The 19,834-nt window shown below is 44.9% G+C and overlaps 1 protein-coding gene across 6 annotated transcripts in view; it reads left to right on the top strand.

Moving 5' to 3' along the window:
• Pde8b (phosphodiesterase 8B) overlaps positions 1-19,834 on the top strand; it is a 225,356-nt gene that overhangs the window by 187,449 nt on the left and 18,073 nt on the right. For all 6 annotated transcript variants that reach the window (XM_021181135.2, XM_021181134.2, XM_029468248.1 and 3 more), the window contains 6 exons: positions 9,304-9,346; positions 12,176-12,253; positions 14,430-14,506; positions 15,759-15,923; positions 18,716-18,761; positions 19,153-19,288. In XM_021181135.2, the coding sequence (XP_021036794.1) occupies positions 9,304-9,346; positions 12,176-12,253; positions 14,430-14,506; positions 15,759-15,923; positions 18,716-18,761; positions 19,153-19,288 (545 nt within the window). The remainder of the gene's footprint in view (positions 1-9,303; positions 9,347-12,175; positions 12,254-14,429; positions 14,507-15,758; positions 15,924-18,715; positions 18,762-19,152; positions 19,289-19,834) is intronic.

Below are 19,834 nucleotides of genomic sequence, written 5' to 3'. Positions count from 1 at the left end.
AGGCCCATTGGACTTGCAAACTTTATATGCCCCAATATAGGGGAATGCCAGGGCCAAAAGAATGGGAATGGGTGGATAGGGAAGTGGGGGGGCGCTATGGGGGACTTTTGGGATAGCATTGGAAACGTAATTGAGGAAAATATATAATAAAAATATAAAAAAATAAAAAAAAAAAATAATAATAATAATAATAATAAACAACATACAGTATGGAAAATAATGAAAAGGACTAGATAAGAGTTACATTCAAAAAGTCCAATCTGTTTGTATTTAGCAACTCAGGAGAAATTATTATATTCTCTTTCTTATCCTAGTAAGTTTAGAGTTCTGTATCCAAACCATGTTTTTTATATACAATCATTTAAATCCTCTAACTTTCCTAATTTGTAATTACCAACATTAAAACATCTCCTGAGACTTTAAAACATTTCCCTAGATCTTTTATAACTTATGTTTAATTGTGAGACTCTGACTATCTAGACTTCAACCCCACCAGAGACCTGAAAAGGAATAAATATTACCTGAATATGCAGGAAGTACATGGACACAGCTTCCAAAAATTATAGAAATGACTGCGACAGGTGCTTCCAGGACTGTCCCCAATAACCTCTATAAAGTCAGAGCATCTATTTTCAGCCTTCTGGCCCAGTGTAGCTGACAGACATCTGAGAAGCAGGAACTATGAAGTGCTTGCTTGCCCTATCTTGGCAGATTTGGCAGTTGACTCCCCTCTGTTGTTTGTCCTTTCTGGAGAGCATTCTGTATGCAGATGAAGTTGGGGCATTTTCTTTACCCAGTGAGGAGCTTGCCACAAATGAAGCCATCTCCAAATACAGCTCCTTCAATGCTCATCATCTTCTTCCAAGTCAAATGGGGTTCTGCTAGGAGCTGGCATGTCTCAATGTCAAAAAAAAGCCTTAAATTAATAATAAAAAAAATCTTTAAATGATATATTCTGTAAGTCTCTGAGGACCATTTATTCATAGGATATTTATCTATTCATAGCATATCTGAACAAGCAAATATTGCCGGCCTTCAGATACCTGTTCAATCCAGGATGCATATTTCTCTGATGATCTAGACTAGTATCTGACATGACCGTGACTTTGACTGTCTTATTAACTTGTATTTCTTAACCATCTCTAATAGTTTGCAATAGCAGCTACTAAAAGGGCTGGGACGAAACCTTGCATTTTCAAATGAGCCACACGGCATAACACCTATATAAGAGTTGAAAATACATACGTTATATTGTAACAAAATTAACCGTAAATTTACCAGATTTACCAATAAAAACCTTAAACCTATAGAAATATACAACATTTTATACCAATGTAACAAAATAACAGAATTGAGAACAACAATAGCTCAAAGTTAAAGAGTATATTTAGTAATCTATCCTTTATCTTATTATTTTATGATATTCCTATATTCCCCAATTTTCTTCTCAAATCCCTTAGCTTGATCTAAGAAAGAAGGGTATAGAAAAGGAAAAGAGGGATGGAAATCCTGAGTATAAACTCCCTATTTAATTTCTTCCCAATCCAAGACCATGACTTGTAACCATCCCCTTAAATGAAAACATATCTATAATTCATAAAATTACCAAAACCACCCACCCCATCTTAAGGGACTAGGATGACAGGCTTTTTATGATTGCCTTCTGCTAACATTGGACATAGAATTCCTTTTTGGGGGACCCAAGGAAATTGGGAAAATGGTTACATCAAAAGAAAGCTAGCTGCTATTTGTTGTCCAGTCTCTGGATGCTGTGAAAGTTCAGGGTTAAGTGAAGTCCTGACTGGATCAGTCTGTAAGGCTGGACGAAGTGAGATCAGCAATGTTCTTTGGAGTTGTTCTGGAAGCAAGTCTTTTGAGGAAACAGCATTGAGACAGTTCGAGGTAGTGCAGGTATCTCAACATCCTTGAAGGTGGATCTTCTCAGGGCTGCTGTGTGTGTGTGTGGGGGGGGGTGTCCCATTCTGTAACATATAAACCTCTACAAGCAATAGATAGTTTTATAAAAACATTTGTATGGAATGTGCAAGGTGTACAGATCAATTAAGAATGATTTGTCTACTCTCTGAGAAAGAAAGACATCTATCTGTCTATTTGATTGTATATATTATGTTCTGCTTTGATTATATAACCAAACTGCAATGTAAGTCTCCATTCATGCCATCTGAAATGGTAGCATGTAATCTAAGGCATGAACATTCCGTAGACAACAAGATTTATTGTCCATGCATGAAGTTTTGGCTGGAGACATTTTTATGTCATAGTCAGTTTTAGAATGACTCCCAAATAGAGGGACCAGCAATCTATCACCTCTTTGTTCGAATCTTCTGATTTTCTCCTCACTATCTATAGTCAGGATATTCAGGGGGTCTTCCCTGGTCAAATCTGATTTCTATCAGTTTGGGTGGTATTTCTAGAGATAGACCTAGGGTGTGTGTGTGTATGTCTATAAGGCATTTTCTTGATTAATGACTGATGTGGGAATGCCCAGCCTATTGTGGGTGGAGTCATTTCTGGGCATGTAATCCTGGATTGTATAAGAAAGCAGTCTGAGGGGACCAATAATTAGTGCGCCTCTGTGGTCATCGCCTATTTAGTGGCCACCACAAGTTTTATCCCAGCGATGGAAGAACCAAAGTAGGACAACAACCGAGAAGAATTGCTGTCACTTCCCATGTTATTAAAGATGTGTGGATAGATGTAAGCACTATTTTTGTTTGTTTGTTTGTTTGTTTTAAAGCTGTTCATTATATGATGAGAGCCATGGTACAATGTGTCACAGAGATGCTCTCAGAGGCTCAGGGAGCCCAGACAGGGCTGAGCATGTGCTCTGGTATCGATGGTGGCCTTGATTTGTCTCCTTTATAAAATTTGGCATTATCAGAGAAAAGGGACATATTGTTCTCTGTATTTGCTTCTCACTTTTAAAAGTGACATTTTATAAAAATTGCTTTATCTGTGTTTTACTGTGAAACTTTATGTACTAGTAACTTTAGTGACAGAAGTATTATACATAATTAGCAAAGACTAATGTGATGGCCAAATCATTAAAAGTGATGCCTTTACCACTGGTAAGGACCTCGGTCTCATATGGATCCATTGCATACTTAGTGGCCACTATGCCGCAGACGCAGATGTAGTAATCAAGTTAGGTATAACCTCCATACAAGCAGCTGGGGACAGATTAGTCACAGATGCAAGGGCACAGGCTGTATTAGGTCATTCAGAAACATCCACTGAGAGCACATGACTGAAGAAGGCCTTGACCTCACGACCCCATGAGGGACTAAAGTGAAAAGGAAATATTAAAACATTCCTGATGGGAGTCACACATGAACAAGACCTACAGGACAAGGCAAGGCCAAGAGAGCAGATTGAGAACTTCCTAGCAGAGACCTGAGAGCTCAAGGTAGCACGGCTGTGCTCAGCAGTGCATGGAGAGCTAGCCAGAGCCAGGCCCCAAGGGTGAGTCTCACTGACTGGTTATATAGTCAGTGACCCTAAGGCCAATGGGAAGTGGGGGAGGGTTCTATTTTATTTTATTATTTTGTTGTTGCTGCTTTGAGATAGGGTCTTGCTACGTAGCCCTGGCTGTTCTGGAACTCACTATATAGACCAAACTGGCCTCAAACTCACAGAGATCCACCTGCCTCCGCCTCCGCCTCCGCCTCCGCCTCCGCCTCCGCCTCCGCCTCCGCCTCCGCCTCCGCCTCCGCCTCCGCCTCCGCCTCCGCCTCCCCCACCACTGAGTGCTGGGATAAAAGCATGCACCACCCAATACTTTCTTATGAAAAAATATATATGGGGGGGTAAAGTTTAAATTTTTAAAAAGTATCTTAATGAAACAACTGGAAGGCATGTAAGTGACTCCCCATTCACTCACTCACTACCTCAGTCCCACAGTTAACACGTGACTCCATCATATTTCCACCTAAGGTCCTGAAACCATCCTTCATGGACTCCTTTTTTATTTTTTATTTTTTTATGTTTGCCAACGATTAAGTATTGGGCACACATCAGTGTATCTTACTGCATGTCCTATCAGCATGCATATTAACTTTTAATAACACATACATTTAATAACTTTTTAAGGTAGAAAATGGACAATCTTACATTTTCCCTTGAGTTTGAAGGACATTTCTCTAACTCCCATATTATCAAAAACAAAGAGAAAAATCAAATGTTATCCTCGTAAAAGTTCCTTCCCTTGAGGGTCCTTCCCTGCACCCCTTCCCTCCCTGCTCCCTGAAGACCTTATTCTACATTGTTTAATAATAGGCTTGCTAGAACTTCATTCAGTCTGTGGTCTGTTGTCTGGCTTCTTTTGCTCACCGGAAGCTTTCTGAGACTCGCCTGGGCTATGTGTTCCAATAACACCTTCCTATTTGTTAGGGGGGGGTTGTTTTGCTTTTTTGTTTGTTTTTGGTTTTCAGTCTATTTCCTGATAATAGAATCCTGGGCTGTTTTTGGCCCTGGAGTTCTTTGAGCATCCTTGAATGAGTTACTTTTGTGATAAGATGTCTTTTCTTACCAAGGTAATATTTTGTCATAGAGATGTTTCTATAAATGGGTACATAAGTGTCAGCCTTGATTGTATAATTTTATTCTCCTTCCAAGATATGAGTATTCCAAGTGTTTAGCCTTGACAGTTTCTTCCTAGCCATTCTGGTGGGTGAGGAAGGGAGATGGTCTGTCTTCAAATGTAGAAAGTTACATATTGAAGGACTTGATAGAGATTCATAAAGCTAATGGAATCCCTGAAAACGTGAAAAACTATTAAATTCAGTATCACTGCAACTCACCTAGCTTCACGACGTCTGGCATTTCTGTCCCCCATAGGATGGGTCTAAAAATGTTACAAACCCTTCCACTGAAAGTTTTTACCCACGATAGGTAAAGAAAAATAGGTGCATAAGTCAGTCGTTTACTGAGAATTCATCACAAAGAGAATTTAAAACAATTCTTTGATATATGCATACTTTTAACTGTATTAAAGACAACAGCAAATTTGTATACCAAGTGGATCAATGTTTGCTTTTACAAAAAGGGCTAAACGTTGGCTGAACATTTGATACTACAGGATATAGATAACTTTGTTGACTGATATTTTGATTTTATAATTATCAATGTTGAAAACACCAGCTTACAAAAATACATAGTACAAAATGCCAGAAGTATGCTTGGGACCATCTCAGAAGCCTCGGGAAATCCTGTCTTAGCCCTGCCCAGGACTCATGAAGAATGTGCTGAGACTTGAGTCTGTTGAGCTGATGTCTGAGAGAATATGCCTGTTAACAGCTGACAGCATTTTAAACTGGGAACCAATGAGGAGGGTCCCATCCAGCCTGTTCTAAGCCAACTCTGTTAGGAAGACAACAAAACCATGACGTTTTACTCCAAAAATCAAACATTCAGACACAATTCAGGCCAAAGGGATACTAATTGATATTTACATGCTGAAGAACAATGGTAGAGAAATAGGAAATCCTTTTTTCTATAATTAATGTTTCCATCTGAACAGAAAAATGACAGCAATCCACACCATACACAGGCCCGGAACCGGGGCTGAGGTACGGCAGGCAGCCTAGTGTCAGTCAGCATATGAGTGGCAGCGCACACAGGGAAAACTGTACCTGTTGGCCTTCAGAACCAAGCCTTCAAGAAGCTCTGTGGTGCAGACCAGCCCAGCCCTGCTGGGAACTCCTGGATTTATTATGTGCTGACTTCAAAATTAATTTTGGTCACTGTGAATTCAGAAGCCTTTTACAACTCTCAAACATTTTATGCTTCCCACATTCAGTTCCATGGCCCCGAATGCAATTGTGACCCACAGTTTAAGAAGCAGGGGATCTCTGTGAACCTAAGGGCTTTCATACCACAGTAAACCGAGGATAGGTTTTAAATTAATATTCTCTAAGGAACAAATGACCCTGAAATCAATCAATCTCTCTCTCTCTCTCTCTCTCTCTCTCTCTCTCTCTCTCTCTCTCTCTCTCTAGAGTTGAGCATAATTAGAAGCAGAAGCTGTAATAGAGAATTTGTCCTTCATGACCAAGAACCTGGCTTTAACTCTAGGACCATGGCAAAATAAAAACCCCTCAGAAAGGAAAGATGCGTCATGCAAAGCTGAGCATGACCAGGCATCAGTCAATGAAGCATATAATCACAGGCTAGCAAATGTTGTAGAAACCTATAATATTTTAACTAAAGGTTTAAGATTATAGTTATACTGCAGTGCACACACACACACAAGCTGCCACCCTCAAGGACTTGCTGGGAAAAGAAATCACATCTCTGAGCTCTGACAGTTTCACAGGCTAGGGAGAGTCGAATTCTCTGCAGAAACGACTTCTTTGAAAGCCTGTGGATCTGGTGGTAGCAGCTGTTGTACACAGGCCTCTGGGTCACACAGCATTTAAAGCTTTTCAAGAAGAAAACCACTGTGCTCTAGAGCAAGTGATAGGTCTGAGGATGGTGACTCCTGGTTTTGCTAAAGCACACACATGACTAAGTATGTGCCTCCCCAGAATTCAGGGGGAAAGCTGTGCTGATCGGTGAGGTATTTTCAGGCCCTACAATGACAAGCCAGGACTGGGACAACACTTCTGAGGCTTTGGCTGAAGAGGCTTGTAACCAAGCTGATTGGCTCTTCAACTAGAGAAGAAAGCGTGGTTACAGTTCTATGCATTACCAGTGGGGAGACATGGGCAGGATACCAAACTTTACAGTTCAGCCTCCCCTTCCTGCATGTCCAAGGAAATGGCCGCTTCTCTGGAAGGGTTGTAAAGCCACAATTGCAAGCTTTCAAGCTGCCAGCACTCAGCTAACATGCAAAACAGCTGCTGTCATGGGGCAAACATCACCCCTAGATGCTCAAGTCTCTGAGCGTCTCCCGGACCCATCAGAGACTATGGAGCTACCTAATCGTTGTCTGCATTCTCCGTGAGTTCCACTAAGGGTTAATCTTTTCGGAATATTTTCTACCGAGTTATAAAATTAATACTTTTAGATCTTGGGAAGAAACTCTTTTTCTGAGTGGGGATATTTTTTACCAAGTGTGGATACTCGGATGAGGCATGTTGGTTATCATCAGAGAATTTCATGAAAAACCCAAGACTGGTAGGATGTCATGGGAGGCAGGGCTCCCAGTTGTCCTATGAACAGAGGATTGTGAAGTGGGTCACAATGTAGCCTCCTGGTGCAGAGGCTGACTCAGCCTGGGAGACTCTGGCTGTAAAGTCTGGATAACCTCTGGCCATTGCTCTGGCAGAAGGTACAGAGCCCAGCTGAGGCCACTGTGCTGATGTAGAGGCAGCAAATTCAGCTCAAAGTACCAAGGGCAACAACAAATGTGGGAAAAGATGGGCCAGAGACATCCCAGGGCGTGGAAACATGCCTGTGTTCTCCCTCCCTGGTCTACCCCTATCAGTGGATGGATCACATTTTAAATCCTAAATCAGGGCTGAGAGAGCTCCACTCCTGACAGAACGCATGGTCCACAGTGTAGGTCGTGGGAGCCATATTGATGACCTGTGTGTGAGCCTATGAGAAATGGGAAAAGGGAGTTGAGGCAGAGGTGGGCTTATTACCATTGATTTTTTTTATAGTATGGGAAGTCATAGGCTCTGCTCCTAGAGGTATTTATATTTTGATTAAAGAGAAAAGCTTTTAAGCCAGATCTGATTGACAAAATGAAACATTAATATTGAACATATAAAAAATGTGCATTTGGCCTTAATAGGTTTGTAGAAAATGGTCTTTATTCCAGAAGGAAAATATACAATGATGCTCATGCAAGAAATAAGAAAAGATACAGTAATTTTGAGGTGAGAATCACAAGCCCTGACTAACGTGACCATGATATCACAGGTGCGTGGAGGGCTTTGTATTGATGTTGTGTGAGGAAGTGAAATGGACGAGCAGAAGGGCTTGTAGGAAGCCTAGTTCTAGAAGCTCAGATTTACCTGGCTATCTTCATGTGTTTGTGTGCATGATCAGGTGAGCGTGTGCATGTGTGTGTGCATGCAGATTCACATGCAGGTACACGTGGAAGCCAGAGGTTAACATGGGGTGTCTTCCTCAGTCACTCCCTACCTCATTTGTTTGAGTCAAGTCTTCTCACCGAACCTAGAGTTTAATGGTTCAGCCGGACTGAACCGGCCAGTGGGCTGTAGGAATTTGCCTCTCTCTATCCGGAAGCACAGGAATTACAGATAAATGTCACCACACCTAGATTTTTACATGGAACCTAGAGATCTGAGCTCAGGCTTCATGGGGCAGCCACTTCACCAATGGAGCCATCTCCCCAGACTCTATCTGATTCGTCAATGGTTCCATGAAGCCTGTTTTACCTGTGTCTGACATAAATAAGGGAGCTTTCAGGCCATCATAGTTGATGTTGCTAAGTCACGCTAGTCTTTAACTGACAGCTCCCCCCCCCCAACCCCGCATTCACCTGCTGTGATAAACTTAACCTTGCCTCTTCACTGAGCGCTGCACAGGTTGACGGCCCTGTACCCTGGATGGAAGCAGATGGATTTAGCAGAGCAACCGTGAGATTCTAAGTACAAATGGCCACGTGCCCACCAGCAGTGCCTTAGTCAATTGTACACGCAAGAAATGCAGAGTCCACAGAAAACGTGTATATTCTTTCTAGTGTTGATGACTTCATTTGGCCCTTTGACTGATGTCTATTGAACATCTGCACTAAATCATTAGCATGAAGCAAACCCGATAATGAGAAAGAACTAGGTGCTAAACAGCATCCGAAGTGCAGGCAACACTGTTTCGTGAGGAAACAGTTGACTCTGTCGGCAATGGAAGAGTGTTTGAAAAACCTTTAAGGAACGGTTCCAAAAACAGAAATTTTAGATTTAACTCAGCCTTTCAGAAAAACAAATATAGCCTTGCCTGAAACGAGCAGGTTACATATTGGCTTATTAAAGTTTGACTTGAGTTCTGGCCTTTGTCTTTCTGCATTTCTACAGACTGTCAAGAAGAGGCTAGCTGGAGGTAGAATCTGCCTGGAGAGCCCCTCCCTCGGGCACTTTCTGCTCTTGGGCTCCTGACCAAGTGTCTGAAGGCTTTAGAGCATTTGTGGTCTTACACTCAATGTGTGTGTGTGTGTCTCATCTTTTCACGCAATCTGTGCAACACCTTGCTTTCTGGAGGCCGTCAGGGCTTTTTTTTTTTTTTTTTTTTTTTTTTTTTTTTTAACTAAGTTGCTGAAGGAGACAAATGACATACATTTCTTTCTCTTTTTACCAAACTTTGCAACGACTCTAGATTCACCGGATTCATCGTGACTCCGGGGACAACTCTCAGACAGGTGAGAGCTTTGGCTTTTACTCTCTGCTGAGGGGTGCCTTGTCAACCAGTCTATCATTTCTCAGGGGGCGGGGCGGACCTGGAGTTCAAGATGACAGTTGTCACCCTAGACTGGGGAATGGCTAAAATCTAAGTGCTGGCATTAGAGGGCCAGAGAGCAGAGGAACAACAGGCATCCTTTACAAATCTTGTCTCTCAGTTTGTGGCGTCCTTCCCTCCTAAATCCCTCTCCTTCTTAGTTTTCTTTTCTTGGCTAGAGACCATGTAGAGCAGATGAGCCCAGCACAGAGTGGCGTCTAGGGCACAGCTGAGAACACAGTGATGGGTCACCTATGTCTGTTCCCTCTCTGAGTTGTATATGGTGACTGACTTTACAAATGGAAATAGGCTGGACACCAACCCATGTCAGCTCCTGCCTTAGACCCTGAACAACACTCAGATCTTTGGTTTCCTTATCTACAACGTGAAAGGGAGACCCGGTAACATCTACTTGTGGAAGGCCTGGGGCTATCTGACCACTGGAGACAGGGGACAGGGAATGTATTCCTAAAGCCTTGGGGTGTTTTCTCCTATAAGGACGGCTGCCAGCCATCAGCTTCTGCATGGGCACCTGGTCAGACCCTGGTCAGCTGCACAATCGTCCTCCTTGATTCCAGAATGATTGGATAGACAACACTTGAAGAATTCATTTGGTCTTTCTTTCAGAATTTCATTTGCAAAGTGAACAAGCTACCCTATCCCATTGATATGGAGATGCTCTGGGCTGCAGGCTATCCTCTTCCTCCTTCCTAGTATTTCCTAAGCCAGAACAGCCTTAAGTGGCACAATGGTGATGCACACACAGGCACCCTTCCTCCAGTGTTTCAGCAAATTTATATCACATTTAGAAGGTTCTATCAAAGAGCTGCAGTAAGCAACCCTTACAGTACTCAGCGTGATTTTACACAAAGGAGACACAGCTAATGCTCCCAGACCCTTCATCAGCTCACAGCCTCCCTCCTGAGATGCACAGGGTCCACCGTTTATCACCCTTTGGCCTTGGCCTACCTTCCTGGTCTTTCCAACTTCTGTACATTATTATTCCCATTGGTACCATGGGAATAGAACTATGCAGCTTTCAGAAATGATGTAAATATTAAATGAAATGATTGTTTTACTCAAAGTACCTAGCACAATGTCTGATGCAGAGCAGGTTCTCAGTAAGTAACTATTTTTATGGGAGGCAGGGTCCCTTTTGCCACTAAGTTCTTTTCTATGACTGAGACTTTTTTTTATTGGTTATTTTATTTATTTGCATTTCAAATGTTATCCCCTTTCCCGGTTTCCCCTCCGCAAATCTTCTATTCCACCCCTCCCCCTTTTTAAAAAGATGTATTTATTTTATATGAGAACACTGTCATGTCTTCAGACACACCAGAAAAGGGCATCAGATCCCATTACAGATGGTTGTGAGCCACCATGTGGTTGCTGGGAATTGAACTCAGGACCTCTGGAAGAGCAGTCAGTGCTCATAACTGCTGAGCCATCTCTCCAGCCCCTAATGATTGAGATTTTAAATTCATTCTATGGGCTTCTGTTAAGAATGAATGATGAATTCTCTCATTTAAATGACCCTCATTGGAGACTAACTTCTCCAAACTTATAACCAGTTCAGTTGCTATGGATGCTCATAATTCTATAAGATGAAGTCAGGAAGAATAATAGCATCTGGCTTTGAATAATCTGTAATGAATCGTTTTTTGTGTGCTGTGCTAATGAACAGATGTAACTAAACATGTAAAAACTGTAGGCTTACTGTGTGGCAGGCACTCTACTAAGGGCCACCCCAGGATTAACGCAGGTCTTAACAGCCTCTGAGAAACTCTAATTATCTTCCCTTTATAGATATTGGTACACAGAGAAGTTAAGGATATCTCCAGGGTTAGGTAGCTACTAGATGACACACTAAGCCAGAACCTGCACAATTTGGCTCTACAGTTGGTTTCTTCCATATTAAGCGATCTTGCCAGTTGTTTGTTTGTTTTGTGCCACTGGTGATTCCTATGGCAGCATTGTGTGTGCATCATGGTTCTCCTGCTTAGATCTGACAGTGTAATAGCACCTGAGAGAGGCACCCCTCCCACTGGGGCTTGGGTTGCCTTCGGGGACTTCTAGCTTATGGTTACACTTTTTTCTCATTCAGGAGTTACTCACAGAAAACAAATGTGCCCACAGTGCACCCTTCTGAGGCCAACACAGTTATCTTGACTTTTTTTTTTTTTTTTTAACACTGTGGTGCTCACAGGTGATGTGTGATTTTTGGCATCAGCCCCACACAGCATTTCAGTGTTGAGTTTCCCTTCCCGTGACCTGCAGGACATGGTGACTTGATGAAACCCGCTGTCAGAGAAGGCAGATGATCCTGTAGACATCTGACTTTCCGGGAGTGCCCCAAACTGGTTCCAACCAGCTTCTTAATGCAAATTATCTGTGAATTTCACTAGGATTTTCTTTCTGCAGAGCTTCCCTACCCAGGTGAGTGTAGTCCTTTAGTCAAGATGAACCCCCAAGCATCCCCTTTAAGTTTTATTTTCAGGGTGACATTTTAGTTATGAAACGAACCCGCAATAAACACTGCTTCCACGACGTAATGAAGCCCCAGAAGAGAAAGACTCTTTTCCTGCTGATCATTTTCTGTTGATTTTCAGAGAAAGTAGTTTCCTGATTCTTGGATTTCCTTTCTAGAGCTTAAACAGTATTCTCATTTTCTTTGGAAAGTACCGGGAAAGGTGTGAGCTCACACCACAGTACACAGAAAGCCAATCTTCTGTTTCTCCTTTGAACTCCCCAGAGCCTCATTCGTTCAGACACAAGAGCAGGAGGAAAGAGTCCATTGATGTGAAATCAATATCTTCTCGGGGCAGTGACGGTAAGAAGTTTCTCAGGTTTCCTTGACCTTTTCAACACATGGAAAATGACAGAGGGGCATGCTCAAACATTTCATCTGGGTAGGCACTCCAAGGTTTCAACTGGAATAGACTTTTCTTCCAATAAACTGAAAACATTTTAGGATTTAAGGAAATAAATTCTCTCAGCCTTCTGTGGTAGTTTTCTTCTCCCTGAGGGGTCCACACGCTGCTTCTTTCATGGCCCAGCCTGTGTCAGACCACATCACTACCCGAGCAATGCAGTTTCTGTAGCCAGGCATGGTCATCCTTGGGTGCTGGTGGCAAGGGCCAGGCAGCGTCCTGGCTTCCCAGTCTCAATGTACATCCATTGGCTTTTTCCTTAATGAAAGCCCAGAAACTATGAGTCACAATCTCACAAGATGCTTTGTGAATTTAATGAATCAAGCATAAGTAACCAAGTGGGTGTTGGGGGCGATGGGAAGTCACTCCTCTGAGTCAGAGGAGTAGGAGACAAAGAGGGGGCAGTGTCTGCAGATGCACCTCATTTGGTTCCGAGGGGAAGAGGGTGTCTGGGGAGCTGCAATGCAAGACAAGGCCAGGGCAGGGGCTGGGTGGGGCTGGGCAGAGGCTAGGGGAGGGGCAGTGTCTGGGGCAGGGTCTGGGACAGGGTCTGGGCAGGGTCTGGGCAGGGTCTGGGCAGGGTCTGGGCAGGGCTGGGCAGGAGCTGGGGCAAGGCTGGGGCAGAAGTTGAGGCAGGGGCAGTGGCAAGGGCTGTGACAGGAGCTGGGCAGGGGCTGGGCCTGGGGCAGCTGTAAGGGCTGAGGGGACAGTCAGTGCCTGTGGGAGGGGCGTGACCTAGAAGGAGAAATGGAAAGGTAGAGTAGAGGACAGGACAGGCTTTCTAGTCCTTTCAGTCACATCAGAAGGCCTGAGAACCAGAGAAGTGGCTTAAACAGAGAAGAACACAGAGCCCAGAGACAAAACAGGATCTTCAGAGCAGGATAGCCTGGCATGTGGCGTGTAAGGGACAGTGAGCAAGGGTCATGAGATAGGCTGAGGACACAGTGGAGAGGATGCTAAGCCCCTGAGCAGCTCTGTAGTCCCACACAGGCAAGGTGGAAATTGGGGAGCAGAGCAGAGGCAGGCAATGGCTGAAACCCCAGTTTTAGAACCCTGGTTTAGGCTAAATACAGCTGAGAAGTCCCCTCATAGATGAGGCCTTGTTCTTCTAAGGCCTCCTTCCCCACAACTCAGTCAGTCTGACCATCTCATGTCTCTGCAGGGCTAACCACTCAATCCCCGCAAGCACGAAAGGTGCTCTGTTGGCAGAGGGCTTGGCAGGTCCCACTCCACAGGGGTATAGTCCTCCCATTTCTGAAACAGGCCTGACCTCTAGGGAGCCCCACAGGGAAGGTTAAAAATGTTGATGAAGACAAACCTTTAAAGGAAAGCTTCTACCCTTTGAATCTTAAACCATATCTAAGAGTCACCTACTCAAAAAAAAAGAAAGAAAGAAAGAAAGAAAAAAGGAAGAAAGAAAAGAAAAGGAAAAGAAAAGAAAAGAAAAGGAAAGGAAAGGAAAGGAAAGGAAAGGAAAGGAAAAGAAAAGAAAAGAAAAGAAAAGAAAAGAAAAGAAAAGAAAAGAAAAGAAAAGAAAAGAAAAGAAAAGAAGAAGGAATTTTTAAATGAGGTTGTTTGTCCCAGTTAGAGCTGGAACTATCCAGTCCTGAGCATCAGGAACCTAACGACTGAGGAAGGAACAGGGCTGATCCAGCTCACTAGTTCATTCTGAGACACTTAATCTCCTGTCCTGTCATGGGGCAGGTACCCATTCATGTATCCTGTGGCTCTGGAAGGAAAGAGCAGGGCTACCTGAAAGGGCTTCAGTGACCCATGGGATGGGGCAGGGAGTCCTGTGATGTCACTGGGATGCAGGATGATGCATCAGGATCTACCAGTCCTCATTGACTGCCCCTGTGGCATGGGGCCTGACAAGCCCTCTGCCAACAGAGCACCTTTCGTGCTTGCGGGGACTGAGTGGTTAGCCCTGCAGAGACATGAGATGGTCAGACTGACTTAGTTGTGGGGAAGGAGGCCTTAGAAGAACAGGGCCTCGTCTATGAGGGGACTTCTCAGCTGTCTTTAGCCTAAACCAGAGCACCAGCACCAGATAAGACTGTCCTGCCTTCTCTCTAGCGCCAAGCCTACAGAATCGCCGCTACCCCTCCATGGCGAGGATCCACTCCATGACCATTGAGGCTCCCATCACAAAGGTGAGTGACAGCTGTGACCTCCACTATGTGGCCAGTGTCAGACTGACCTAGAGCTAGAGTCTACAGACAGCAGAAATAAGGCCGAGTGGGGAATACAGAATATACCCAAACACATAATAAACAAACACATGGTTGCACAATGCAGTCAGTGTGGTGGAGGCAGCCATGCAAAAGCCCTGGGAGAGAATAAGAGAAGGGCTAGAAGCAGGCTGAGTGAGAGGGTGGTTAGGAAAGATTTCACTATAGAGGAAGTCGTGTTCGAAGCCAAACTTAAGCTGAGAATCACATTGGTCAGAAGGAGACTTCCGGGACAGGAGCAGCAAAGACCGGTCTAGAGAGGTTCCACCAAAGTGAGACAGAAGCCAGGGAAGCTGAGTGGGATGATTACGGTGGGGCTATGTTGGTTCAGTTCATTCTGGCCACTTGGACCAGAAATAAGGTGATTTGTGTCTTATGTGCAGCAAAAGCCTTTTTGTAGGCGGTTAGATAGATGTGGCCTGGTCAAGTCCAGATGTCCCTGTAAAGAGTGCAGCCACCACGCTACGGGTAGGAGGTGGCATGAGTGTAAGAGAGGAGGCCATTTAGAGGCTTTTTGCAGTTCCAGGGAGATGATAGTAGCAGTTTGACTAGCATCGAGGGAGCTATGGTAGAGGTGGAGAGAAAGAATTGATTGGAAAATGTCTGGGCGAAGAGTCATTTAGACTTGCTGAAAGCAGGGGTGGCAAGCAGAACAGGCTTTGAGTAGAAGAGTCCTTGTCTTCAGCCCCGGGGAGAACAGCTTGTCTTTGGTGTTGTTACTATTTGCTTGCTTTGTGAGGAGGGGACTAAGGCCAGGGGTCGATTCTAGGCACATAGGATATTGTAGTAGGCGAGTCAGGAAGGCTTTGGAAAGTCTCCAAGTCAGGGGTCTGGAAGGTAAACTTGGAAATCTCATAATGGATTGTGTGTGTTCAGAGCCATGGAAATGAGAGTCATTTCTGGAACGACCATACAGTGAGAGGGTCCCAAATCTGTCTCCGAGGAACTCCAACCCATGAAAAAGAGATAGGGCGGGTCGTCAGCAAGGGATCCTGGGAATCAGAGTCCTCAGACGGGATGCCATGGGACCACGTGGGCATGCTTCAGAGAGAGGCTCTCTTCTCTGAGTGGTGTGTGGTTGGTCACTGGTTTCTTCTGAATATGTCTGACTATCGAGAGGTAAGTAGTATCTTAATGTCCTTGAGTTCATTCTTTCTCTTCATTGCTTTCTTAGGTTATAAATATAATCAATGCAGCTCAGGAGAACAGCCCAGTTACAGTAGCAGAGGCCTTGGACAGAGTCCTAGAAATTTTACGGACCACAGAACTGTATTCCCCTCAGCTGGGAACCAAAGATGAGGATCCCCACACCAGTGACCTTGTTGGGGGCCTGATGACTGTAAGTAACAAGAAAACCCAGGAGTGAAGGGTGTCGGCTAAACACCCGCAAGAATCCATCCTCACAGTGCGCTGTGGCCTTGGGCAGCAGGAGCATGCGAGGGATAAATGGGCATCAGCTCCGGTGGGTGGCTGGAGGCAGCTGTGCTGATTTCATTATGGTCATATCTAAGATGCTTATCTTTCCACTGCCTGACTAACCATGGAAAGAGCCTCGAGAAGTCCTATTGTAGTAGGAAACTGCTGGGCGACAGAGGGCCAAACATCCAGAGAGGGGCTGAACTGGCTCCTGCTTCTGGTTCTTCTCTTTGTGAATTAGAGGGTGGGATTGAAGGTTGTAGCTACATTTCCTTGGGCATCATTGGACCTATTCAGTTAGCCCTCCTAATAGGTGAGTTCTGTTTCTTATTAACTCAACCAGCAGAACGAGAGAGAGAGAGAGAGAGAGAGAGAGAGAGAGAGAGAGAGAGAGAGAGAGAGAGAGAGAGAACAAACTTGAGAGAGGGGGCAAAGAGGGTATACACTTGCACTAGGCATGACACATACATACACCTATGATATCAGCATTCTAGGAAGCTGAGGCAGAAGAACTGTGGGTTTGAAGTCAGTTTGAGCTGCACAGTAAAACTCTGTGGAAGGGAGGGAGGGAGGGAAGAAAGGAGGGAGGGAAGGAGAGAGAGGAGGAGGAAGAAAAAAGGGAAGAGATGGAAGGAGGAAGGGAGGGGTACATTTGTATGGAACATGTGCATGCCTTTGCACTATTGGATATTATAAACAGTCCCAAAATGATACACAGAAGGGTGCACATTTATTATATGCAATTATGGTGCCATCTTGCGGAAGACATTTAAGCTCCCTTGGGATTCCTAGGCCAGGATGGTTGTGTAGTTAAGCCCCCAAGACGACTCCAAGGCATGACTGTAATGAAAGGGTGTGCCCCTAGGTGATAGCTGTTCCCAAACTCCTACTGACAGAGAAGTTCACGGGCAGGTTCTATGTCTAATCATACAAAGCAGAACAGAGCCATTTGGGCTCAAAGCGAGGACTGTGCCTGGCAGTGATCGGAGGCATACTAGATTATGGACCTGAGGCCAGTGTCTAAGGTCCACCCTACTGTGCTGTGCTCTTTTGGCTTTGAATGTCACCATCAGCAAGTGAAGCAGCCAAGTCCAGCTTTCTGTCATGTGTCTCCTCAGAGGCTGAGCTGGGAGGATTCTCTAGTAAAACATGGCCCGGTGCTATCCTGGTCTCTGCAGATGTCTTTTTCTAGCCAGCCTCCAAAGGCTGAGCTGACTGGCTGTGCAGTCCATTCTCACTGGCGCTTTGGGCAGCCTCCTGCTGTTCCTGGCCCATAAGCTGGCACTAGCTAGCCCATTCCAATACAGAATTAGCCTCAGTTTCTGGAGGGATCATAAGGGGCAGTCCCTTCAAGGTCACAACCAGGGGACTCTGAGTCCCAAAACAAGCCATCACCTTCACCTTCCCCACCACACCCCATCCCCAATGTATCATCTTGTGCTTCCGGGTCCAGAGAGGCTAGGAGGCACCAGTGTGGGACTCGGCCTCATTTGGATATGACTTGGGAAGTGAATTAAAACAAGAACTGCCCATCTGCTGCAGAGGCGTGACAGCTGTAGCTGGGGCCACTTACCTGATCATCTGTTTCTGAATATTAAGATCTTTGCATAAAGATCCAAGGTGTCCTTCATTAATTAATACTACTTTAAACTTCTTTTCTGGGGTTAGGCAATTCTAAGTGACTTTTACACAAAGAGTTAAATAACGAGGAACTCAGGCACAGACACAGAGGTAAGGAAACAGATCAGAGAGCATCCAATTCAAGCTCACGAGCTAGCAAATGGCAGGGCACTGAAATTTCTGTCCACTTTTGCTCTCATGGTCACGGCCTGGTCATGACCAGGACAAAAGCAGTTTAAAAGGAAGTGTTTCTGCCTGCAGTTTCACAAGTGTCAGTCCGTGGTGTGCAGGGAGCAGGGTGAGCAGTGACAGGCAGGGGCCAGAGCATGATAGAGTCCTTAAGGACACACCCAGGGACCTTCCTTCTCCTGCCTGCAGCCAGCCCCTCTGCACAATTCTGCTACCTCACAGCAGTTTCTATAGTTTACATTCAAATCTTTGCATCCGTCAATGCACTGAGCCCATGGTTAGGTCAGAGCCCCCTGATCTACTTAGCTCTGGGAAGGCCTCAAAGACACTTACAGTGTTTTCCTGATAGGTCCCATAGCTCTCCATTCATGCATGTTGACAGTCAGGATCACCTACCACACTTTCAAAACCTCAGTTCCAGAAAGGCTCCTCTCAAAGCTTAGCAGCAAAGCTTCACAGCAGAAAACTCAGTTAAGAAGGTTTTCCTCCCCAAATATGGCTCTAAGACATTTTACAGGGCACATCTGAGGACATAAAATGTCTCAGTACTGAGAGCCTTTGGACAACATCAAAATCACACAGACCATCCCTGCGACTGCATCTGTGTGGCTTCACGATGGCAGGAGAGAGTGGCTGTGAGCACTGAGCCAGCTCACTGCTCAGGTGTGAGGCTGCAGTGCTGGTGACCACTCCCCCCTCCCCACCCCCTACCCCGGGACTAGCACTATGAAAGGAAGAGCATCCCCCATCTCTTAGCTGGCTGCTACAATTTCACTTGGAACTTTGTCTCAGCCTGAAGTTGCAGCCAGCTCAGGTTAGGCAGGGATCAGCCTCTGGTTGAGGAGAGAGGATAAGAGAATGACAATGGGTACGAATCATGCGCCTAATAGTGTGTCTTTCTTCCAGGATGGCTTGAGGAGACTGTCAGGGAACGAGTATGTGTTTACAAAGAGTAAGTGTTCCAGTGTCACTTATTACCAACAACCCCTCTTCAGCCTGTGTCACCCCCAGATGGTGAATATTCCACAAGGGTCTTGGTGGTACCTCCAGCTGGCATCGGGACTTTATTCCTCTCAAGAGTGTACATTTAAAGCTAGACCCCTGACTAAAGTCATTTCTCAGAGCCCTGCTAAATAAGGGTTCCTATTCTCCATATGTTTAAACAGGCCTTAGAGTTATTTCTGTTTATGGTCTTGAGATTTCAAGATACAAGAAGAGCCCCAGTGATAAAAATCTCCCTACCAATGGGTGTTGAGGATTTTGTTTCTCGTGGTAACCCTAAAGATAACGAGATGATCAAGACACTGGAGAACCTGCACCTAACTTGCCTCCTCCTCCCCCAGATGTACACCACAGTCACAGTCACCTCGCGATGCCCATCACCATCAATGATGTCCCCCCAAGTATCGCCCAGCTCCTTGATAATGAGGAAAGCTGGGACTTCAACATCTTTGAATTGGAAGCCATTACACATAAAAGGTATGTGGCATCTCTGGACGAGAGCTAGGCTGTGCTCAGGGCCTTCATATCTCGGAACTCAGATGGAATTCCATGTCCTAAATATACTCTTGTATGAAGAGGATATGTCTGTGGGTAAGGTCCAGGGTCAGCGCATACTTCCTCACATCTCCTTCCTTTGTGCCCATGAGCCAGGAATTCTGTCTTCTCATCCTTTCTCCCTTACAAAAACAGATTAGCAGTCAGGTTTGGGGGTGCATGTCAGCAACTTGGGAGACTGAGGTTTGAGCTCAGGGAATCTAGACTAGCCTGGGCAACAAAAATTCATTTTTTCTATCTCCCTCTTCTCCTTTCCTCCCTCCTTGCCTTTCCCATACAGACATGGGATTTGATAGCACTGTAGATTTTCTTTGAGTCCACTCTGTCTGCAGGGCAAAGTGTTCCTTTTGTCTTAGGAGAAGACTTACCTCTCCCTGGGATGATGGTCTGTGGTGTATAAATGATTCCTCTATAAAGTAACATCACTTTAAGTGAGGTGACTTTGCTGGGATGACCTACACTATTGCC

Source organism: Mus caroli, chromosome 13, assembly GCF_900094665.2.
Source record: "Mus caroli chromosome 13, CAROLI_EIJ_v1.1, whole genome shotgun sequence".
In the NCBI taxonomy this organism is placed as follows: Eukaryota; Metazoa; Chordata; class Mammalia; order Rodentia; family Muridae; genus Mus; species Mus caroli.
Note: the sequence above shows the minus strand (reverse complement) of the source record. Positions and strands in the feature narration are given on the sequence as shown.